Source organism: Oryctolagus cuniculus, chromosome 7 (genome assembly GCF_051225735.1).
Source record: "Oryctolagus cuniculus isolate XC-2025 breed Fujian yellow rabbit chromosome 7, ASM5122573v1, whole genome shotgun sequence".
In the NCBI taxonomy this organism is placed as follows: domain Eukaryota; kingdom Metazoa; phylum Chordata; class Mammalia; order Lagomorpha; family Leporidae; genus Oryctolagus; species Oryctolagus cuniculus.
In genome coordinates, this window is record NC_142873.1 from 54,088,025 (window position 1) to 54,112,831 (window position 24,807).

Here is a 24,807-nt window from a genome sequence, read left to right on the forward strand (position 1 = left end):
GGCTGGCAGCCAAGTAGACAAGCAAACGGACGCCTGGGCGATCGCTAGGAACTCACAGTGGTGGGGGGCGGGATTCAGAGTGCGAGCCAAGGGAGAAGGGGCAGCCAGAGATGCAGGAAGAGAGGGCACACTGCAGGAAAGACAAGGGCAGGCAACAGGAGACCCAGGGCACAGCTGGGAGGTTTGTCCTGGGAAGGCAGCTACTCAGCCTGAGCACCTTGTGGGCACTGCGGGCATGAGGCCAAGAGTCCTGCTTGTGGGGCTGGCATTGGAATACAATGGGTTAAGCTGGTACCTGTGACATAGGTATCTCATATTAGCTGGTTCGAGTCCTGGCTGCTCCATAGCCGATCCAGCTCCCTGCTAATTCACCTGGGAAAGCAGAAGATGGCCCAAGTCCTTGGGCACCTGCACCCACATGGAGGACCCAGAAGAAGCTCCTGGCTCCTGGTTTCAGCCTGGCCCAGCATGGGCTGTTGCAGCCATTTGGGGAGTGAGCCAAAGAATGGAAGATCTCTTTGTCTCTATCAGTCACTCTGCCTTTCAGATAAACACATCTTTCAGAGAGAGAGAGAGACAGAGAGAGGGAGAGAGAGAATACAGGAGTCCTGCTTAAGAAGCTTACATTCCAGTAAGGAGAGAGTGAGGAAACAAGGCCACCAATAGAGCCCATCGAGTCCCAGTACGGCAATCCAGCAGTGACCAGGGCCAGGTGTGGTCAGGAAAGGCGTCTCTGAGAGGGTCAGGTTTGAGTTCAATCCAACAGGAAAGAGACAGCGGCTGAAGCTCTGGGGTGAGAGTGCTCCAGACAGCAAGGACAGCAAACAGGAAGTCTCCATCCACAGTGGCCACGGCTGGTGAGTTCCAGGGGCAGAAGAGATGAGAGTGACTGCACCATAAAGAGCGGCGGGCAGGGACCTCGGGTTGTGGCTGAGCCGAGGATCACACCAACAGGGGAATGGGAAAGCCTGGCCGCTGTGTGGAAGATCGCAGCCGAGCCACTCTGGAAGCAAGGTCACCAACCGGACGGAAACGACGGAGGCCAAGCAAAAGCTGGCGGACACCAGGCCTCGGGATGAAGCTGGCGATGCTCAAGGGTAGGTGGGCTTGGGACAGAGCTGGCGTATAAAGGGAAAGACGCACTGGCCTCTTGAACACGGGGAGTGAGGAAGACAGGAACAGAGGATGATCTACACTTGTGGCCTGAGCACCGCCGTGTGCGGTGAGGCCACTTACAGAGACACCTGGAGCAACCTGCGGGAAGCAGGCCTGCACCGGGCAGAGCCGGGCTCTTGTCTGGGCTATTGAAAAACCAATTATTTTACTTATCCATTCATATGTATTTGAGAGGGAGAGAGAGAGATCGATCTTCCATCAGCCAGTTCACTCCACAAATACCTACAACAGCCAGGGCTGATCTAGGTTAAACCTGGAAGCCCAGAACTCAGTGTGCATCTTCCACAGGACGCAGGCATCCCAAGTGGCATCTTAACCTCCGTGCCACACACTCAGCCCTCTTCTGGTCATTTTATACCTAATGTCTCTGTTAGACTCCACAGGGAGGTGCAGTGGAACAGGCAATTGCATAGTTAAGTTGGAGCTCAGGGGAGGTCCAAGCAAGAGTTACTCATTGAAGAGTCATCAGCAGACAGGTAGTATTTAAAGTCATGGGTCATATAGGGAGAGAGAAGCGTGTCAAAGACAGAGCCTGTACTTTTTCCAGGTTGGAAGGAGAAAAGGCAGCAGGTGTCACTGCTCAGCAGGTTAAGCTTCTCCTGGGAAACCCGCATCCCATATGGAAGTGCCAGTTGGGTCCTGGCACCTGCACTTCTGATCCAGCTTCCTGCTAATAAATACATCCTGGGAGGCCCAGGATGATGGCCCAAGTGTTTAGGCCTCTGCCACCCATGGGGGAGACACAGATGGAATTCCAAGCTTCTGGCTTCAGCCTAGCCCAGCTCTGGCTTCTGTGGGCATTTGGGGAATGAACCAGCAGATGGAAGCTCACTCACTCTCTTTCTCTCACTCTGCTTTTCAAATAAATAGGTTTTTTTTTTTTTTTTTTAAAAAAAGGAGGAAAGAATGAGTAAGAACAGAGAAGTTTTGCAGTAAAAAGCTTGAAGAACTCTTGGTTGATCTCTGCTGGCTCAGGAGAGTAGTGGAAAGGGGTCCGATGCTGAAGATCACAAGAAAGGTTTAGATAAAGCATCAGAGGCAACAGAATAAGATGTCGTACTTTGTTAGAAACTCAGCGGGGTAGGCTTTGAGACTCCTCAGCAAGACGATGAAGCTCAGGCGTACCCACGAAGACTGGTGTGTCACTCAAACACAATATGAGCACTGGCAAAGAAATATGGCCGAGAGCCCTAGAAGGTTCACAGTTCACGGCTGACGACCAGAGACCCCCCAGGATGAGGAGTCAACTCGAGTGAGAATGGCCCAGTAAAAGAGGAATGCAGAAAGTCAGAGGATGAAGAGTAGGTTCAAAAGACAGAGGGAATATGAAAGGTATAAAGGCAAGAGTTTGCAGCCACAGACGGAAATATCAGAGTTGACAATCAAAAAGGTGAAAGGACTCTGAGTGATGATAAAGTCCAGGTGTGGCCATTAGATCTCACAAAGTCTTTTATTTTTCCCAGAGGCTCAGATTACCATCAAAGACGCTCCCTGAGTCCTTGCTAGCCTGTGCCTGGCTACAGAAACACAAGGGAGAAGCAGCATAACAGGATGGAAAGGTGAAGGTGGCCCAGAGGTACGCCTTGTTCTCGCTTAGCATGCACCTGACAGTGTCTGGCTCCACTGCCCTATCTATAGCCATTGCTAGGCAGAAACCTTCTCAGCCTTCGTAACGCCCCCTGGGGAAAACACGACAGCAAGGAGGTGACAGGAAGCAGACTCCGCGCTCCATCGGAACTGATGGGCTCTTCACAATCAATGCAGCTTCACTCTGCTGCTGCTGCCAGATCATCATCTTCTCCTGAATTACGGACAAGAATGGCCAGGAAGACAGACAGAGATGCAGTGGCACTGGCAACTGAGGAGCAAAATCCTAAGTTGCTTCTTAAACACTAGGTCAGGGGAGGTGTGTGGCACAGCTGTTAAGATGTAGCTTGAGGGGGTCGGCGGCATGGCTCACTTGGTTAATCCTCTGCCTGCGGCACCGGCATCCCATATGGGCACTGGGTTCTAGTCCCAATTGTTCTTCTTCCAGTCCAGCTCTCTGCTGTGGCCCGGGAAGGCAGTGGAGGATGGCCCAAGTGCTTGGGCGCCTGCACCCGCATGGGAGACCAGGAAGAAGCACCTGGCTCCTGGCTTCTGATCAGCGCAGCACCGGCCGTAGCGGCCATTTGGGGAGTGATCCACAGAAGGAAGACCTTTCTCTCTGTCCTCTCAGTCTCTCTCTGTCTACCTGTCAAATAAAAAAAAAAAAAATGTAGCTTGGGGACAGTGCTGTGGTATAATGGGTGAAGCTGCCGCCTGCAGTGTCGGCATCCAATATGGGCACCGGTTCGAGTCCCGGCAGCTCCACTTCCAATCCAGTTCTCTGCTTATGGCCTGGTAAGGCAGTGGAGGATGGCCCAAGTCCTTGGGCCCTGCACCCACATGGGAGACCCAGAAGAAGCTCCTGGCTTTGGACTGGTATAGCTCCAGCTGTTGTGGCCAGCTGGGGAGTGAACCAGCAGATGGAAGACCTCTCTCTGCCTCTCCTTCTCTCTGTATATAACTTTTTTTTTTTTTTTGACAGGCAGAGTGGACAGTAAGAAAGAGAGAGACAGAGAAAAAGGTCTTCCTTTTGCCGTTGGTTCACCCTCCAATGGCCACTGCGGCTGGCGCACTGCAGCCAGCGCACCGCGCTGATCCGAAGCCAGGAGCCAGGTGCTTCTCCTGGTCTCCCATGCGGGTGCAGGGCCCAAGCACTTGGGCCATCCTCCACTGCACTCCCAGGCCACAGCAGAGAGCTAGCCTGGAAGAGGGGCAACTGGGAGAGAATCCGGCGCCCCGACCGGGACTAGAACCCAGTGTGCCAGCACCACAAGGCAGAGGATTAGCCTAGTGAGCCACAGTGCCGGCCCTGTATGTTAACTCTTTCAATAAAAAAAAAAAAAAAAAAAAAAAAAGATGCAGCTGGGGACACCCACATCCCACATCAAAATGCCCGAGTCTGAGTCCCAGCTCTAATTCCTAGGCCAGCTTCCTGCATGCAAGCACCCTGAGAAGCAGCAGGTGATGGCTCAAGCACCTGGGTTCTGTCACCTTCATGGGAGACCCAGACTGAGTTCTTGGCTCCCGGCTTGGGTGTAGGTCCCAACTGTTGTGGGCATTTAAGGAGGGAATCAGTGGAGGGGAGATCTCTGTCTGCCTCTCTCTGACTTCCAATAAAAAAATTTCAAATCAAAGACCAAGTCACTGGGGGAGGCATTTGGCATACTGGTTATGACATTGCATGGGATGCTCACATCCCATTCCTGGGTTTGAGTCCGGACTTCCCTCCTAATCCAAATTCCTGCTAATCCAACCCTGAAAGGCAGCAGCTGACGGCCCAAGATGGGCTGCTGCCATCCACGTGGGAGACCTGAATTGAGCACTGGCCCAGACCTAGCTGTTTTGGGCATTTGGGGAGTGAGCCAATGATGGAAGATCTCTGTGTCTCTCTCCATCTGTCTCTGTCTCTCTGCCTTTCAAATAAAATGAAACTAAATAAAAAATAATTTAAAAACAAAACAGCAAAGAATCAGACTGGGCATTAACCAACTGAATTCCTTCTTCCTAGCAGCGTAGCACTAGGCCATAAAACCATGACATCACTTCAGGAGATCCCAAGAGGTCAGAGCCAGGTCAAGTCTTTAATTCTTTCTTACTACCACTATTTTTTCATTAGAGAGACAGAGAGAGTTCGCATCCACTGATTCATCTCCCACAAAATGGTGGCACTGGGCTGGGGCTGAAGCCAGGAAATGGGGATTCAACTCAAGTCTCTCCGACTGCTTGAGCCATCACTTGCTGTCTGTCAGGATGTGCAAGAGCAGGAAGCCGGAATGAAGAGCCAGAGCCGGAATCAAGCTCAGACATCTGAGTGTGAGATACGGACATCTCAACCACCAAGCTAAATTGCTTCCTTGAATCCTTCATTATGAACTAGTGGGGCTTTGTGCAGTGTCAGCTTCACGAAGCTGGAACTGCATGTCCCAGGATTCTCATTACGCAGTTCCAGGTTAGAGGGGGGCAAAACAGAACTTCACGTGGGATGTGGGACGTACAAGTGAAGCCACAGCCGTCAGACTCTGGCGGTCGATCGTCCTTGACCGTTACACTTCTGTCTCCTCCCAGATGTGCTCTTACAGACCAGTGACCCCAGGACCAACAGATGTGCGGCTGCAAACTCAGAGGGAGCGAAGGGGCAATCCTCTCTCTGCCTGGCTTCCGGCTGCCTCTGCAGGTTTCAGTTTGTCCACCCACTTCAGGAGGGCTGGCTGGTGACTCTGCCCTTTCGGGCCTTCACTCCCCCAGCTCCTCCCATAGTTGTGGAAGGTCTAATTCCTCTAATAAATGCCTTATTCCACAATATTTATATACCTCTGCTTCCTTGATGGAGCCTAACTAATACAGTAAACCAAGTACTGAGCAGACAGCTTTGCCCTTAAGGACTCAGTAATTGACACAAACCACCTTACATTTATAGCATTGCTTTACAGTTTCCAAATCCTGCTCACATGATTTAGTACTCAACCTGGAGAGGATTAAATAAGGAAACTGAGGTTCCCAGAAGTTATGTGATCAAACAATAATAATAAAAAAAGATGCAAAAAAACACTTTGAGGCAATCCATACTGATGAGTAACCAAAATAACTCAATAAGCATGAAATGATTTACACAATTCTCTGTCTAAAGGGCAGACCAAAAAAGGCTGAGGCACTATCTATCTATCAAATTAACAGCTGCTAGAGGACCAAGCACTGCCCAGCATTCCTCACTACCCAGCCATGTACACACTGGCCAACCTCATCTGCCAAGTGCTGTGTGAACACCTGGTCCTCCCCAAGCCTCTGGTTTAAAGAGAACGGGGGATTCACACTGGCTTTAGAAGAGCAGTCAAGGCACCCAAGACCACTGGTAACGAACTCTCTCCTGCTCCTCACCTTGGACAGCTTCCTCCTTCCTCCCCCATCCTCCTGCTCACTATTCCCATTTGCAGCTCTTCCTTTGTCTCACCCATCCCTCCTCCCCAGCAGTGCCTTAGCCTGGCTATGCCAATCACTGATGCCACAGGTGGGGGGGGGGGCGTGCCCAGCATCCCCAGTGAGGCTCAGTATGGAGCAGGGTGTGACAGTAGGCTTGCAAGGAATTGAACTCTGGGTTTCCGTGTTCTTTAAACAAAGGATAACTACATCAATCTGATTCCGCATTCAGCGGTCCTTTGTTGCCCACCCCCTGAGTGAACCACATCATCAGGTAAGCGTGATGAGCCAGCACCGAGCCAAGTGTCAGAATCAGTGAGGACAGAACAATGGCAGCTTCAGAGAAAAGCTGGGAGGAGACCAGCCTCCAACAAGACAAGAATCCTTTGAAACATCAAGTAAGTAAAAGAAATGAGGGACCTGGGGCATCGAGGGGGAGGAAGAACCAGACAGAAAGCAGACAAAGTCACCTGTGATGTCAGGCTCAGACCCCATCAGGTGGCACGCGAGGCTCTTCCCAATCTCCCATCACAATCTTCTGCCACTGAAGACCCTACAGCCTCACCCTCCACTCTGGCCACTAAATAAGTTGTCCTCATTCATTTAAAACTGATCTGCTGAGTGCAGGCATTTAGCCTCGTGGTTAAATGCCTGGTTTGAGTCCTGCTCCAGCTTCTTGTCAATGTGCTTGCTAAGAAGCAGCAGCGAAGGCTCAAGTAACTGGGTTCCCGCCACCCATGTGGGTAACGTGCATTGCACTCCTGGCTCCCAGCTTCAGACCAGCCGAGCCCCTGCCATCTGGGGCATTCAGGGAGTGAACCAGTGAATGGGAGTACCCTATCTCAAATAAATAAATAAATTTTTTGAAAGCACCAACCTGCTCTTGTAAACAGGTGTATTTCCATCCACGGCCATACCACCCGGAACACGCCCGATCTCATCTCATAAATAGGTGTGTTTCTTTCCCTATGCTCTTTCTTCAGCCCAACAAATTACCCACCCATTCCCCACCAGACCAAAAACAAACAAACAAACAAAAAGCAACAACAACAAAAAAACCACCTACTGATCAAGATTTAATGAGCTCAAATGAGTCTACCTTCTGAAGCCATTCCAGATCCTTCTCCAGCCTCCGCCCTGAGTGCAGGTACAGTTCAGAAGGTACCACACACCCCCATGCTCACTCTGAGCCTGCCTGCTCGTCTGATCACAGCAAATGCCACACATCCCTCAGGAGACCGGTTCTTGGCTCAGGAGACCGGTTCTTGGCCCAGGAGAAAATAACACAATCCCAGTATTACAAAGGCCAAATTCCACCACACTGGTTTCATTAACACTCTTCCTCGGGGCTAATAAAAGCTAATAAAAACCTAGGCTGTCTGGATCCTTACAAAAGGTTCTCAATCCAGGCATGGCACCAAGGCCTTTAAAAACACATGCCCAGGTAGAGAGGACACACAGGTGGTGATATGTGCAAGTACAAGGGATCTTGTCAATCATGTTCCTCTTTTCTTTGCCGAAAGCAAAGGCTGTTCCTTCTCTCTAAACTTTCAGCTTCGTTTTTCCTTTGTCTCTACCAACCCTTGATAGTTCTTCAGTGCCACCTCTCTTCCTCCAGAGGTACCATGCTTCTGCATCTGGAACCATGCTTTGTGTGCCCTGAGCTCTAGAATCAGGCTGGCATGGGGTAAAGAGCAACCAGTGGCCATGAACCAGGCAGAGAGTGAGCCGAGGCACATGCTGCACACAGCAGCCCCACTGCCCTGCCGGGGCTCCGAGTTGGCTGCCTGGCCAGCTGCTCGCTAGACCAGTGATGACAAGCGGATGGTCTGTGGCCTGGACTCACCCAGCCACAGTGCTGGCAGGACGCACTGGGCCTGAAGGAGTCTACATCTCTGTACTGTGAACACCAGGGTGAAGCCCCGGAAGGCAGAGATAGTTGCCTTTCGGGGATGGGAGCGGCTGTATCTACCCAACAAAGGCAGGAAGGGGTGGAGGGAGTGGGGAGACAATAATGTGAACCCAAGAGCCATTGGCCTTCCACACGCACTGCCAAGGGAAAATCTGAGCAAACCCACAGCAGGAAGCATGCGAGACCCTTCTCATCCCTCTTTCTCATGTGTGGACTCCAAATTTTCCCTACTCTACTGCAAAAACCTCCCTCAGAAATGAAGTCATAAGCAATTCTTTCCTAAATGCTATGGCAGTAACAAAAACAGACAGTCAGCACACATACAAAACAGTAAGTCCCCTGCTCCCCTCTGTGACTGGAGGGCCACAACTGTATACATGCTCTGCATACATGTATTTTATTTATTATTTATTTTGACAGGCAGAGTGGACAGTGAGAGAGACAGAGAGAAAGGTCTTCCTTTTGCCGTTGGTTCACCCTCCAATGGTCACTGCGGCCGGCGCACCGCGCTGATCCGAAGGCAGGAGCCAGGTGCTTCTCCTGGTCTCCCATGGGGTGCAGGGCCCAAGCACTTGGGCCATCCTCTACTGCACTCCCGGGCTACAGCAGAGAGCTGGACAGGAAGAGGGGCAACTGGGACAGAATCCGGCGCCCCAACCAAGACTAGAACCCAGTGTGCCGGTGCCGCAGGCAGAGGATTAGCCTATTGAGCCGTGGCGCCGCCCTGCATACATGTATTTTAACACATACAAAAGCACCCCCTAGAGGTCATGGAAAATTTGACTCAAAAGATTAAGTCTAGGGGCCAGCATTGTGGTGCAGTGGGTTAAGCCGCCATCTATGACAACGGCACCTTCTATGGGAACTCTGGTTCAGATCCTGGTTGCTCCACTTCCCACCCAGCTCCCTGCTAATGCAGCTGGGAAGACAAAGAAGATGGTCCAAGTGCTTGGGTCCCTGACACCCACGTGAGAGATCCAGATGGAATTTCAGGCTCTTGGCTTCTGCCTGGCCCAGACCCCATGATCATGGCCATCTTGGGGAGTAATCCAATAGGTGGAAGAATTCTTTCTGTCTCTCCATCTTTGAAACAAGTTAAATGTTTTTTTAAAGTGTATTTATTTATTTTTTTTGCTGAAAAAACTTTCAGACTCCACATATGAGGGGTCTTCAAAACGTTCATGAATTCTGAATGGATAGTGAGTGTTTCCTAGGTCCATAAATTAATTCGATTGTTCAAAGTCTCAAGTTCCCACACACTAAGGCAAGCAAAGTCAAGGCCCTGCTTTCATGGCGCTGATGGTCCAGAGTGTGACAGACGACACTCACCACAGTAAATGAATCATCATGATCCGATGGCCATGACCTGGAGGAATGTGGCGCCATGAGAGCCCACGGCCAAGGTGGACACGGGCCATGCCGTGGAGAGCAGTGACACTGCTGCATCCAAATACGTTCTCATCTCCCTGGGAAATGCAGGCTTCACTTGCAGTCCACAGAGTCTAGCAACTGAAAATTATTCTAAGGCAAAGAAAGGCAAGGCGGGCACATATTTTACAGTCATTTCTAAGGGCCCGGAGCGAGAGATGCCTGGGAAAACTGCACGAAAGTCACCAAAACTCAGTGCTCAGGTCTCTGGTGTTTGTGGCGAGGCCCCCACGCCTCAATGGATCGCACGGCATGAATGCAGAGCGCGCCTCCTCCTTGCCTCCGAGGCCCTCACCCATCCTGCTGTGTGCTGGCAGGTGGTATGAGCGAGCTTGGCACGGGGATCCCCAAGGGTGCACGGGGCCTCCCCAACAACCCAGAGATGTGCTGGCAGCCGAGGCGCCTCCCCCAGTTCCTCATGAGCCGAGTATGACACTAAGCTTCCTGGGACTCACACTGAAGGTTTCGGGTTGAAATGTGTCTGCGGGCTGCATCGTTATTAAAGTGAGACCCCGGTGACTACAACACACGATTGTATAAACCTTGTTTCCGTACAAAACCAACTAAAGTCCCCCAGCCCTCTTTGAAAACCGGCCTGGGTTTGCTATCAGGTGTTGAAGAAATGCTCCACAGAACTACCTAAGGGGAACATCAGTAACTGTTCTGTGAGCCGTTTTCCTTGTAAGAAGCAAGCAGAAAACAGGATTACAGCCTGACTGATCACCTTCATTTAGCAGGCAAGCTTCCTCTGAGCCCCTTGCCAGCCCTGTGCACGCCGGCTCCCAGCTGCTCCAGGGGCGCTGATGGCGCGGCCAACGCTCCTTGGGGTGGTTTGGCTCATATACTTTCTCTCCCCCAAGTTCAATATCCACGTGCCCTGAGGTCTCTCTGACTTCCCCAGCTCAAGTCGGCTAACCCACAGATGGGACAACCACGCATATATTCAGCTACTCCCACCTGGGAGGAACACGCCCCCCACTCCGGGCTCCCCACTTCCCAGCCCCACTTGCTCCACAGAGCTTCTCCATAATGACAGTCACAGCCCTCAGCTTCATCCCTGTTATTCTCCCAGCCCCACATGCACGCACAGCATCCTAAGAGCTCATTCACTCAGCCCCTTCACAAGCACCTCTGATCCATTCAGCTGTTCAGTTATAACCGGTTCCATTGCTATTGTGGGCTTCATTTCCTAATTCTTTTGTAATCTCCCACAGTGTCAGAAACACAGTAAATATTCCCTAAATGCTGCTCAAGTACTAAAACACAAGACTACAAGGGAAAGCAGCAATGTCGTGCATCGCAGCAGAGAATAGTAACTGAGCGCAAATGATGCCTTCAGGGTCACAGCCGTGTTGCCTTCGACTCAGACAACCAAGAGCCCTCCGTGGGCCAGACGCTGGCATAGGCAGCAGGGTCTTAACTCAGCACTTACTGTATGGATTTTCTCAACCAAAATGATGGACTATAACATCTTCTAATAGATAAGAAAACATTCGGAAGTGCCAGCTTTCAGAAAATGGAGAAATGAATAGCTGTGCCAAAGGTGGTGCCTTTTTTTTTTTTTTTAACTCCTCTCTGCAACATAAGCAAAGTGGCAGTGCGCTGGACAGATGCCAAATCAGCTGATCCTCCACTTTCTGTTCACTGGGGAGGGCCGACGCATTTATAAAGCACTCTGCCCTTTCACCTCTGGAGGAGCACAAGACACCAAGCTGCTTCCAACACGGCCCAGAATACACTCCTGGAGGATTCTTGGTAAGCCTCAAAAATACGTGCATCAAAGCCAAGTGAGATAACATCACTGGGTTTAGCAACAGCGTGGTGTGCAGCACCGCAGAGGAGCCAGGGAGGGCTGGGCAGCAGCCAAGACACAGTGAGCACGGAGGTCCCCAACACGGGCTCCCACCGGCAATGTGTACGTCTTCTAGGAGGGACCCTTTGGGTCAGTGATGGGCAGCATCACTGTGAACCCATCCCTTTCCCATCCAGAGAAAGATAAGGAAGAAGTCCCTAAACACCAGGACCGCACCCCTCAGCCAGTTAAGTCTATTGATTGGAGACAATTAAAGCTCTCCTGTCTTTCAGAAAGGCTATAAAACCCACAGCACTGTCAACATTTGGACCCATCTGAAGACGCCTGCATCTGTTCAGTTCTCTGCGGTCTGGGATGTATGGGGGCCGGGGGTGGGGTGGGGGGGGGAGCCTGGGAGGCATAACTGTCTCCAAGGCTCCTCCCCAGCCTTGCAGGCTAAACGTGGAAGAAAACACAAGTCATGTTTCCGAAGGCTGAGACTTGATTATTCAACCCCACTTATTCAGGGCTGAGATTCTCAATCAAAACGTGCAAAAAGAGAGGGGTAAGCATAGTAGCACAGTATGTTACGCCTGCATCCCATGTTGGAGTCCCAGTTACTCCTCTTCAGATCCAGCTCCTTGCTAACGTGCCTGGGAAAGCAGCAGAGGACGGCCCAAGTACTCGGGTCTCTACCACCCCTGCAGCAGACCCAGCTGAAGTTCTGGGCTCCTGGCTTCAACCTGGCCCAACCCCAGAAGTTGTAAGCATCAAGGGAGTGAATCAGCAGATGGAAGACGCCTCTCTCTGCCTCTCCCTTTCTCTCTTAAGAAAAAAAAAATCAAAAGAAGCAGCAGTCTGTGATCTGCAAATGCTGCTTTGGTTTTGCTGGTTCTGTGACCTTCCCTGGAAGTCTATGTGAAAGTCCAGTTAGCCAAGCGGTGAGGGCATCTCCCTACCTCAGGGAGCCCCAGCCAAAGATCTCTAGTTTCACAGCACAGGAAATGAGCTAGAATGAGGAAGCCGCTGCTGACACAAGCACAGAACAACAAACAATTCCTAGAGCCCTGGAGGCCGGGCCAGGCAGGTGAGAGACAACAGCCACTGGCTGCAGCCCCAAGCAGTGCTCAGAAGACGGGCACAGAGCCAGGGCAGCCAGGCCCAACCAAGAGGCCCATATGGCAACAGCAGGGGTCAGCATGAACTCAAAGATTTCTGAAGACAGAGTGGGAGACCTCTGGGATCAGCTATCCCAATCCTTAATTTACAGGAGCTAAAAGCTCTTCAGAAGCTAGTTCAAGGTCACAAAACGCGAGTGCAAGGAAGCATGGGGCCAGAATCTTAAAAGACATGGAAACAAACATCACTTTTCAGCTAACCGAATCAATTTCTTTCTGTGTTTTCAAAGACACATTTGACTCTGAACGATCTGGACCACAGAAAGAGGGAGCCGTGGACTGTGGTGCTGAGCCCAGACAGTCTGGGGTTGAACGCTAGCAGCTCTACCACCTGTGATGCGATGTGATCTCGAGCAAGTGGAGTTACTTAAATCTCTCTCAGTGTCCTCAGCCATCCAGAGGCAGCACATCACAGCACCCAGCGCAGGAGGTCACAAAGCCTACCACAGGGACTTATACTACGCGGAGAGCACGGTGCCTGGCAGCATGCTACATACACACCACAGAGAAGACAGGGAGGCGTTCATTAGGAAGCAGGGAACTCTTGCATTGGTTCCTCCCCAGCATACCTGCCCCCTCACCTCCGATTTGTCTCTGTTTCCTACAACACCTGGCACCGATGTCCCTCACATGTCACACCCTGCTGCCTGCTGATCCGATCAGCCCCAATCCCATTAAGAAATTCGAGTAAAATTGGCCAAAACAGTGCAAGAGGCAAAAACTCTGACCACCTGCGTGTATGACTACTGGCCACCCAGCTATCACCGCTCATACCTCTACTTCCAAGAGCCTGTCTCAGAAGCAGCTGTCGGAGAGCAGAGAGTAAGGCAGCTTCACAGATCAACACGGAGAAGTCACCCCGGGAGACACGGGGGAAAGTTTAAATGTGTGCAGAGAAGGACGGGAGACTGCAGGTAACTTGAGCTGGCATGTCCGGGCCTCTGGGCCCAGCATTAGGGCTGCAAGGGCAGCGCACACAGCAGAGACCACACTCTGCACCACCCCGTTCCTGCCACGGCCCCTCCATCTCTCTCTTCCCTCCTGACTCTGAGGCCAACCCCACTGTCTGCTTGACCCAGGCCCTGCAGTCACGCTGGCTCACGCCACCCCGCCCCACCCGGCCAGCGCCTCCCAGCTGGCCTGCTGGAGGTCAGAGTCTCCCGGAGGCCTCTCTGCTGGGCCCCAAACTGCCGCCTTCACAGTGGCCCTGCACTCAGCACCACCGGAAAAGGTTGGCGCTAGTCCCCGACTCCGAGTCCCTGCCCCACCTCACCCACTCCTCCTGCTCATGGTTCCACTTCTTCCCTGGCTACCGGTCACACGCCACAGCTTCCAAACCCCAAGGCCGCTCTTTGCCAGCTTTTTTTGGTGTGGCAGCAGCATGCGACCAACGCTCTCCAACAAGTCCACTCACACCCATCTCTGCCTGGCCTCCGACAGGGTGTGCTCTCGGCTTTTCTCCCACCCTTCTAGAAACTCTCCCTCCTGTTTGCTGCCCCCTAACTGCAGGCAGGCATTCCAAGAACCTGTCCACTTTCTGCTGATGGCACCAAGCGCAGGTCCGGTGTGTGCTGTCACTCCCTGAGAACAGACCTGAGGCTGACCCACCAGGGCTCAGACCGGTACCTGGCGGGCTCAGTGTTTGCTGAATGGATACAGGAGCTGCTCACCTGACCACTGGGCTTCTTAACTTCTGTCTTCCGACAGCTCTTCGCAGGTTCAAAGGCTATGGTTCATCAAGTGAAAGGCAGGCTAACCTTTGTCAGGTCACAGCACACACAGCAAGTGAGAATCTCTGTACAGCTCTCTGGGTAAACAGGCCCTAGGGTGGCCTCTGACCTGGGAACCCTAGGGAGCCAAGGCATCAATATCATGACACATCTCCAGCCCAGTGGGAACCCATGTGGGATCCTTGCCCTGGCCCATATGCTAGGACGTTCTGGCTTGGTTCAGCTCTAAATAAGGACACGGGGAATCCATTATCAAGACAGTCTTGGCTCAGTCTCACTTTTAAGCCTAGAGAAATGACCCATCTGTCTGCACACCGTCTCTAATTCTTTAGAATTCCAGGTAGCATCCATCCTGAATCCTGAGACACAATTCTGCTTTGCGCCGTTCTAGGCCAGCGTCATCTGATCTGAGACAGAGCAAGACTAGCCACAGGTACTTCCTGCTCTTCTGAAATATCCCGAGTGATGTAAAGGCTTTCTCGTTCCAGCTGCTTATCAAGGTGTGAAACAGGATGCAGCAAAGGCCCCGGACGTCATCCTTAAACTCGAATCATGCTGCTTAGTGACTCCATAATCTAGCACAAACACTTAGGGAGTACTGAGGGGAAATTGGATTTGAGGCACACACACACATGCACAGGGCCATTATCTCTGTCTACTGGGAATCACATTGCTGGTACGCGACAGCCTTAACCACACAGTCTATGCTCCTGCTTTCCAAAGACTACAGTTGGTGTGGAGAGAAATACTCCAGCGTCCAAGAAACCACTGACTGTGCCAACCGCAGCACTTTGCCTTTTCCAGAAGATGAATTATGAAGAATTTTTGCCAGTTCAAGTTATTTTCCCAAAGCAGAGTCAAATGGCCTTGCAACCTCGCCTTTAAGATACCAATGCAATTAAACCGAATGGCTATGGACTGCCCTGACAGCTTCCCCCAGCTTCACTTGATGAAGTGAGACACAGACACACACCGACAGACAAGCCCGCACCTTATTCCACTGCCAAACACAGCGCCCTTATGAAAATGTACTTTCAATCTACGGGGGGAGAAATCAGCTCCACCGCTCATCCCTAAAACAAAATAGCCTATAAATGCCGACCAGCCCCACTGCCTTGTAAGGAATGATCACTGACAACTAGAGTTCCTATTCAGCAGGCTAATAAGAATAATTATAGCCAGGGCAGGCATTAATCAGCTTGGCAGATACAGGAATTCTGTTAACAAGGCTGAAATGAGTGCCAGGGAATCTCTGAAGGCCACAGCACTTCAAAGACCGTTAAAGCTGGATGCGTTCACTAGGATTCCTGCTGCTGTGTCCCCCTCCAGTGTTTCCTGGAGGAGGCTGCTTTGTGGCCCCTGTCCTCCGAGCAGGCACGGTGACCTGCCGGGGGCGCAAGGCGGCTGCGAGGTGCATGCTGGCACAGCCCCTGCCTGCACTCTGCTCACCCCACATCTTCCCCTTCCTAACACTATCAGGCTTGTTCACCTGAACTAATCTCCAGCAACACACGGCCCCAGGTGGCGGGGCCCATCGGTCCATTCTCCTTAGCAGAGACAGAATGCAGTGGCGATCAAACCCTGGCTCTGCTGGGGGGATCGGTAAGGTCTGTTAGGTGACTTTTCTGCCGGGGGCATCGGTAGGGTCTGTTAGGTGACTTTTCTGGGCATCAGCTTCCCAGTCTGTAACGAGGAGATAACGGTGCCTTTCTCAAAGTGTTGCTGTGTGGAAGAAATAGCAGAGTATGAGGAAGAGCCTGATGCTTGCCATTCACACTATAAATAGCAGCGACTGCTACTCTGGGCCTGTTAGGTGCGGAGCCCCTACAGAAGCTATGAGAAAAGAACAAAGAGTCAGAACCCAGGCAGACACGCGTGGTACCTAGGAGGCGGTCACACCTGGGCAGGAGGGCAGGCACATCACCCTCCATCCTTCATCACTCACACGCAGACTGCCAGCCGGCCCCCTAAGTCCCTTCTTCCATGGCAGCTGGCACATGGCTGCCAGGCTTCTCTGCACCTCCCAGCTTCCCTTGCAGCTACTGTGGCATGGGACAATGGAGCAGGTGCAGAATGGATGTGCGCCACTGCCAAGCGTGGGTCACGAGCCACCATCCAGTTTCCTCCACACTTCCCCCCTTCCTTCTTCATGGTGAGGTCAATCCCCAAAGAGATCTTAGAGAGCACGGCCCGAGACAGCACCACTGCTGGCAGCCTGGGAGCCAGCCCAGCCACGTGTGGCAGGGGCCCCACCCAGCTCTCCTTCTGAAGCATCCAGGTGGCCATGTTGTAAAAGACACTTCTATCATCTGCACCGCTCTGCTTTGAGGCTCAATGTTAGGCCACTCTAACCTCCCTAAGCAATAAGATACCCTTCTACAGCATTTGAATGTTAAAAATATAAATGTAATGCTTTTGTCATTAATGAATATTTTAATAGATTTGCAGAACAGAATAGAAAGACATGAAGAGAATATGCTAATCCCACTCCACAATTCCTCTTCTTCTCTCCAGTTCAGGCTGCACCCCAGTTGGGGACTTAATCCTCTTCAGATACATCACCCTGGTGTGTTAATCTCATCCCCCTGCAAACTTTTAGTGGCTACCCATTTCCCACGGACAAAAGGACACCTTTAAATGGATTCAATCAGCCGATAGCTATCAAGCACCCACTATGTGTTACACATTCTATTAGTAACAGTGAGTCCATGAGCCCAACAAGGTTCCTGTCCCCAGGGGAGGGACTGAGACCAAGAAAGTATACAGTGAAATAAATAAATGCTATGCTGAGAGAAGCACAGGCTGCCCGACAGCACCCAGCGGGCCAACAAATCTAGCCCGCGGTCCAGCCTTCTCAGCTCAGCCTGCAAAGCCTGCAAGACGCCCCCCACACCAAACCCACCTTTCAGTTTGCTCCCCCATTGTTCCACCCGCCCCCACCACCTACCTCCAGTTGCAAGAAACTCACTTGCCATTTCTGAATGAGCCCAGCTCTTTCCCTCATCCACACTCCATGCTTCTCCCTAGGGACCAGAATGCTCTTCTATCCGTTCTTTCAGAATTCTAATTATCCCCAAGGCTCAGCTCAAATGTCACCCACTCCAGCATAAGCAACCCCAACCTCCCAGTCACAATGAATCATCCTCTTCCTTGCCTCCTCCCCACACCTGGTTTCTACGGCAGGTGTTTCATTCCGTCTTAGAGTCAGTGGTTTTATTACCTGTCCATTCGTCCCCACCCACCACTCAGTGAGACACTGTGTGTGCCCTGCATGTGGCTGGGACGCCCAGGATTGATCACATTGTGGCGGACGGTCATTCAAATGCCATACTGAATGCACGGACGGCACAGGCAAAGAGAGAGTAGACAGGTCACTCAGAATCACCTGTCTGAGCCAGAGAGGACATAGGGGCAGCATCTCCTTGGAGCAAAAGCTTAAGAAACCTGTGGGCAAAGGTGGGAGCCCCAACACGACCCTCTAGAGGGAAAGCAACAACCTTAGAGGGGAGACTGGAGGGAGACATCCACCAGGAAGACGTCAGACCCTGTGCGAGTGAGTGGGTCCCCACCAGGACCTGGGCTGAGAGAGCCCGCGAGAGAAGCAGAAAGGATGGGAGCAGCCACAGAACGGAGAGACAGGGTGAACTCACAGGTGCAGGAGAGCAGTGATACTGGGCGCACACCCAGGTCGCACCACAGGAGGAAAGATGATCTGGCTTATCAACATTTTAAGTTGCAGGAATCAGTACAGTGCCAAGGCGGTACACAGCAGGGAGCCGTCCCAGGGGTCAGGCTGAAGCCAGGGCAAGTGAGACTGAGAGACACCAACAGGTCAGAGAGCCCGCCGGTGAGAAGGCTCTGGCTGGTGACACCAGACAGCCCCTGCGCAGCCAATAGGAGACGTCCAGCCAGCCAGAAGCACTGCTGTACAAGGCAGATTTCTCCACTTCTGCTGGCTTCACCAGCCTCTCATTGCCCCACTCCCATACCTCAATTACCCATTCTTCTCCAACTCCCACCTTAGCCCACCTGCCTTCTTTCATGTTGATTTGCAGCTACCTGAAAGGTGAGATCTTGCATCCACTGGTTCACTCCCCAAATGCCCACAATAGACAGGGCTGGGCCAGGCCAAAGCCAGGAGCCCGAACCTACATCTGGAACTTCCACATGTGCGCCAGGAACACAAGCACTTGAGCCATCTTCTGCTGCCTCTCAGAGTGCATTAGCAGGGAGCTGGATTGGAAGCGCAGCAGCCAGGACTGGAACTGGCACTCTGATATAGGATGCAGCTGCCCCAGCGGGTAGCTTAACCCACTGTGCCACAACACCCAGCCCCTATCACATCCCTTAACTGGTGTGCAGGCTGGGAACTTCACCACCCTAGGGGGACTCATTCACCCAGGCTATAAACTCCTAGAGTTGCACAGTATACAACCTGTGCAACCATGGGTTGCAGACACAAAAGCTGATTAATGGGTACAAACTATCACCAGCAACATGCAACAAACGCAGAACTTAGAAGCTTCCCGACATGAAGGAGAAAGATTAAAAGCTCTAGAATCAGAGACCACAGACAAGGTGCTATGAAACCAACGAGAGATCTCAAAGTTTTCTGCACACAGGTTGCTGGATGAATTCTCTTAGGGAGTGAGTTCCAGAAAACGGCTCAGAGGCAAAGGAAGAACACACAGCAGCAGCCAGACAGGCTGGTGGCAGGCAGCAGGAGGCACAGCCCGGGGTTGGGGCAGGGTGGGTCCTGGTGCCAGCAGGAGGGGAGGGGCTGTGAAAGCTCTCCACTGGGCCCCTGGGACCCTAAGCCATTTAGCATGTGCTCAGCTGGGAAGACACCACCCGCCATGCAGTCTGTCACAGACTCAGACCTGCCCTCTCTGGGGGCTTGGAAGACACCCACCGACCAGGTCACAGGATCTACCTCGCCCTGGTTGCCACTGACCACAGGGATTCAAGGATGTCACAGAAATGGCAGGGTCAGCCACAGCTCAGGTAGGCACGTCCTAGGCGATTTCTGTGGCTGGGACCGAAACCCACGCTATCCACGTGAAGATGGTGTCTGTGCAGAGAGGGAATGGAAAATGGAGAGGGGAAAAGCCCACGAAAGATTCCTTGGGTGGGGGGAGGGCGCCGGGCCGAGGCGTCCAGAGGCACCAGGGGCTTCCGGAGCGGGGTGGGAAGGCAAGGGACAGTCAGGGAGGAAAAGTAACAGGTAGAAAAAGTTGGAGAGGCCGGGCTCTCCTTGGGTCTTTGTGTACAAACACGCAGCGAGGCAGCTCCAAGAAACGCTCAAAGGCAAGGCTGAGGCAGAAGATCGAGGCGCGCCTGGAATGACGGCAGGGCTGGCACAGCCACCGTCCCCGCACGCTCCGGCCGCCGCGACCTTCGCAGAGCAAGTTGGGGACTCTCCGGCTCGCCCGGAGCCCGCCCCTCGGCGAGGGTCCGAGAGCGTCCGGGGTGCTGCGCCCGGCGCGCCCATGGCGGGCACACCAAGGGCTCCGATTCCCGCCCCCCCGTGCCGGGGACGCGCGCTGGGACCGCGGGCACCTTCCGGGCCACGAGTTCAAGGTGAGCCGGGCTCCCGGCGGCCAACAGGTAGGGCGGGCAGAGTGAGGGCCGCCGGCCACGCGCCGCTCCCCGCGGTGAGGTGTGGGGAGGCTCGGCTCAGCCCGGTCCGGCCCGGCCCGGCCCAGCGACGTCGGCCACTCCCCGCCCGGCCGGGTCTCCCGGGAGCCGCCCGGGCACCCTGGGCGCCCCAGGCCGCGCGCCGCAGCCGCGCCCCGCCAGCCCCGGTGCCCCGCGCCCGCCGAGCCCGCGCGCACTCACCCAGCCACAGGAGCGCCAGCAGCAGCGGCCTCGGCGCCAGGCGCCCCATGCTCGCGCGGCGGAGCTGCTCGCCCCCTCCTCCTTCTTCCCCGCCGCCTCTCCTCCTCCTCCTCCTCCAGCTCCGGCTGCTCCAGAGTCGGCGCTCCTCCGCCTGGGCCGCGCGCCTGCTCCGCTCTCCTCGCGAGCCGATCAATCCCGGCGCCGGGGCGTACGTGCGCCCGGGGCTCCGCTCGCGCCCTCCCGCCTCTCACACGCCCGCCGGCCCTCCCTCCTGCAGCCGGCCGGGCCCGGGAGCCGGCCCGCCGATCCCAGTGTGCAGCCCCGACCGCTCCGCGAAAGCAAAAGGGAAGAGCCGCAGCGCCCGCCCGCCCGCGCCTCCCATCCGGCTCTCTGCCAGCAACAAACACAAACTTTCCCAAGCCCCTCCCCGCTCCAGGTAACGGAGGAGGCGCCGGGGCCACCCGCTTAAAGGGGAGGAGGCGTCGCAGCCCACCCAGCCCTCCCCTCGGGCCCCCGCCCCCACGAGAAACTTTCCTCCGACCTTTAAAAGTTGGTCTGGGCAGCGTCGTCTGGAAATCCCACTGCCCCGGCCCCAACCCCCAGACGCCCTGCGTACCCCCTCTGAGGTCACCCACGCGTGTCGCCATGAGCCCCCCAGCTCCCGCCCCGAGCCGGCTGCTTAAAAAAAAAAAAAATTCCTAAGCCAGGACTGAGAGGGCGGGAAGGCCTCGAGGGCAGGGCCACGGGTGCAACCTCTGTGTCCCACAGGGCGGTGCCCAGGGACTGGCTTCGAAGGGGCAGGGGCGAAGTCGGAAAGCGCTCTCCGTGCCTGGGCCCCGACCCCGTGGCGCTCCTTGGACCAGCTTCCCACAGATGAGCGCTCCCACGGAGCCCGCGTGTCCGCCCGGGCTGCGTGTGGAGCGAGCTTCGAAGACTTCGTGTGTGTTAAGTGGACACAACCACTTGCCAGAAGTCTCTTTCTTACCCACAGTGGAGTTCTGTGCTTCTGGTTTGAATACAAAAGACCCCGCGGTATTGAGGTTCCAAGTTCAAAACTTCACAAGGCTGATTCAGCAGGACAAGGAGCAGCACTGGTGCCCACGGTTGGAGTCATCACAGCTTTTATTAATGTGAGGGGAAACAAGTCACAGATGCCCTCCGCCCCAACTGGCTGGGAACACGGCTTTCACTCTGAGGCATCCTTTTCCCACCAACAAGCCTTATCTGAACCAACAAGTGCGTGATTAGCTGGGTGTGAACCCTTCGGAGAGAGACTCGCACAACTTCATTTCCGGTGGTGCCACAGTGTTAATGTACCTAATGCCACTGAATGGCACACTTTAAAAGGGTTAAAATGGTAAATGTTGACGTTGTGCATGTTTTGCCACAGTAAAACAAGACTTTCCTAAGACTGTTCACCCAGGCTGTAATTCCTTTTCCCTTCCCATCCTAATTCTCTCCTAGAATTTCACAGGGCAGTTTTTATTATTTCATTCCATCATCCTCGAATGCAAGCCGTATGTTAGGCCTTGCAGGGTGCTGGAGCTACAGAGAAGCTTAAGGCCTGGCCCTGTGGAAGCTCAGATTTCGGCTCGTCCATCTTTCTCTTTCTTAACCACCCGGAGTGCTTCACGTCTGGGCTGCACATTTGCGCACTTGATCACGTTCAGTTTAGCATGGCTCAAATGCTGCTCTCATCCCACGGATAAGGCAAGGGCCTAACAGTCTGGCACACTCATCTCACATCCCTCGTGCTACTGCAGGGTAGATCTGAGAACAAAATAAATGCAAGGCTGGGAGTATGAGTATGACTGGCACATAGTAGGTCTTCAGTACATGTGTATAGAATGCATTCACGCTGGATGCTGGTACTACAGCTGTGAGTCAGACCATTCTTGCTCTTCAGGTGCCTGGAGTTTGTGAATCATGACTTAGTAGTATGACAGCATGTTCCAAGCACAGGCATGACACAAGGGAGTGGTTGCCAAAAACAAGAGTTTCACAACGAAAATGTCTTTAAAGATCAGTAGGTCAAGGCAGACATTATGGAGTGTCAAGGTCTTTAGCTGTGGTATGAATCTAGGGATGAGTTCACAGTCGGTGTTGTATATCTAATGTGCTAGGGATTCTTCTCTTCGCCCACTACTGTCCCCAGGTGTTATTAAATTAATGGTGCATCTTACAGCCATGGAAGTAACAGTGGTTAACAGTTGAAATGGTAAGAATAAATAAGACTATCCAGGCAAGGCAAATAGAATGAGGCCTGAAGTGGATACCTGTTGGTGGCGGGTAGTCACCTGTGTCGTGAGTTAAGCAAAAAGCCGTTTTTGTAGCAGAAGACAAGCATAAATGAGTAACCCCAGACAGCCGGCCACAACCACCATACCTTTTGCGTAGCCTGGACTGCTAAAGGATAAAAAATGCTTCTACCTAAAGAAAGAGGGCACCTGCAGCAGTGCGCCAGTGCAATTTGTTAATTCATGATTCTGGAATTTGATGAAGCTTTTATTATGAGAGAGATTCATTTGCCAGGGTGAGTAAACTCCTATACGGGTCAGACTTTTGCCCCAACCAATTGTTCTCAGTTTGATTAGTCTGCGAGCTTGCCAGGAGCAGGAGAACTCACTCACTCACTCTCCAATAATTCTTACTAACCCACACCCACTCCCCAGGAGGGTGAATCCCGACGATTTTCTTTAGGGGTGCTGGTCAACCAGCTGTTATTGGCGCTTGCCTACACACATCATCTGTCCATCTACAGGTGTTGCCTTGAAAACCCCATGTGGGTCCTCACACTCTCACTCTGAACACGTTTTCCTGCTGAGAGCAGACAAAAACACCACATTCTTTAACTTTGAGAATGGAAATGTTAAAAGCTTCCCAAGGAATGAATTTGCTGATTGTTCTAAGGTTAACCCAGGCTTAGTATGTTGGAACTGACAGTTCTACCAATGGCCCTGACCCCTGCTTCAGCAGATTCTCAGAGGAAGGACTGTGTTCCCAGCAACATTTCATTTCATCAATCATTTTTAAGCAAAGTATCCTTTGTTCTGTGTACATAAATATGTATACATATATGAAGGTACTTCAAAAAGTTCATGGAATTATAAAAGCTAAGTTTGATGCAAAAAAAATAAAATCTATGCACAGTTCTTTCATGAGACATATTTTCCATGACCTTTTTGAAGATTCCTTGTATGGAAGGATTTCAAAAATTTTGTGCTCCCCAAATAAACATCTTTTAATTCCATTTGGTCACAAATTTATTGAAGCGCCTTCATGTTTCCCCTAGTAAAGTTAAATAAGGATTTACTAATCACAAGGAAATTTAACACTTAATATTAGAATTAGAGAATGAGACTAAGAATTGAAATGGGAGAGGTGGGGGGAGGAAACTTTGATTTCCTGAGAGTGAGAGTCAGTCTGGTGAGGCCACAGAGAAGGTAATGGAATGCCCATCGGACTAGCTTCAGAACAGCAAGGGGCCTCATTTATTCTGAATTGGTTAGGCAGGCCTCTGCTGAGTGCTGGCGCTGCTCTGTGACCTCCCAACTACCCATTCTTTTCATCCGTTCTTTAGCCTGAAAGGGAGATCGTGGGGAAAAAATGTCCTGACAACTGCCTATGATGAGCCCACAGTGTCTCCAGAGCATCCACCCACACTGCAGGCACCCACTTCACACGGGGCTGTTGCTGCAGCCATACAGGGTCGAAGCGTGAAAGAGGAAAAGCGGGGACAGGGGCCGGCGCCATGGCTCACTAGGCTAATCCTCCGCCTGCAGCACCGGCACCCCGGTTTCTAGTCCCGGTCAGAGCGCTGGATTCTGTCCTGGTTGCTCCTCTTCCTGTCCAGCTCTCTGCTGTGGCCAGGGAGTGCAGTGGAGGATGGCCCAAGTGCTTGGGCCCTGCACCCCATGGAGACCAGGAGAAGCACCTGGCTCCTGGCTTCGGATCAGCGTGGAGTGCTGGCTGCTGCGGCTGGCACGCTGCAGCCACTGGGGGGTAAACCAATGGCAAAAAGGAAGACCTTTCTCTCTGTCTCTCTCTCTCTCACTGTCCACTCTGCCTGTCAAAAAGAAAAAGAAAAAAAAAAGAAAGAAAAAAAGCGGGGACAGGATGAGATGAGGTCTTTGCAGTCAAAGTGTTCTACCAGAGCAAGGCCACGTTATTAGGTGGGAAATGCCCTTGGCCTTGCCCTGGGGGAGCTTGTCTTCGAATGCAGTGTGTCCAAAGAGCTGCGAGATGCAGAGGCCTGGGAGAAGACTGACGCCGGAAGAGCAAAGGCAATGGAAAGGAAGGTGAGCAGAAAGGGAGGCACTCGCCACCGCCATCGTGCGTGGGCATCGCTGGGCTGAGAGAAGCTTCTAAAATGAATAGAGACGGCATGATCCACTGTGAGAAGGAAGGGCTGCCGTGTCGCCGAGGTTAGCAACGGCCGGCAAGGCTACAGGAGGTCCATCTGATTCTCCACCTGCCCTGGCACCCAGCTGGTTCGCTGGGCAAGAGCTCCATCCTGGTTTTCACAAGCAAGCTGGAGGGCAGGGGAATGAGAAAGAGGAAGGAGAGAGTGGGGCGTGTCCTCATCGCCCCAGCCAGACTTTCTCCCTGCCCTCGAGCTGCACTTGGGGCTTCAGCTGGAATCTTAAGTTCTCAGCACCTTTCAAAGTCAACCTTTCAGTCTAAAATGCACCTACCATGGGCTTGCTGGGTAAAATGCAAGATGGCCAGCACAACTTGAATTTCAGGTAAAAG

General features: G+C 52.8%; 1 protein-coding gene and 1 non-coding gene across 2 annotated transcripts in view; one reads left to right on the forward strand and one right to left on the reverse strand.

The window, feature by feature from the left end:
- PTGFRN (prostaglandin F2 receptor inhibitor) overlaps positions 1 to 20,395 on the reverse strand; it is a 79,286-nt gene extending 58,891 nt beyond the window's left edge. The window contains exon 1 of the mRNA XM_008264605.5: positions 20,056 to 20,395. Coding sequence (XP_008262827.4) covers positions 20,056 to 20,104 — 49 coding nt within the window. The 5' untranslated portion in view covers positions 20,105 to 20,395. The remainder of the gene's footprint in view (positions 1 to 20,055) is intronic.
- On the forward strand, positions 20,333 to 21,462 carry LOC138850566 (uncharacterized). The gene is made up of 2 exons (XR_016237101.1): positions 20,333 to 20,491; positions 21,047 to 21,462. It is a non-coding gene; the product is annotated as an uncharacterized LOC138850566 (transcript).
- Positions 21,463 to 24,807: the final 3,345 nt, after the last annotated feature.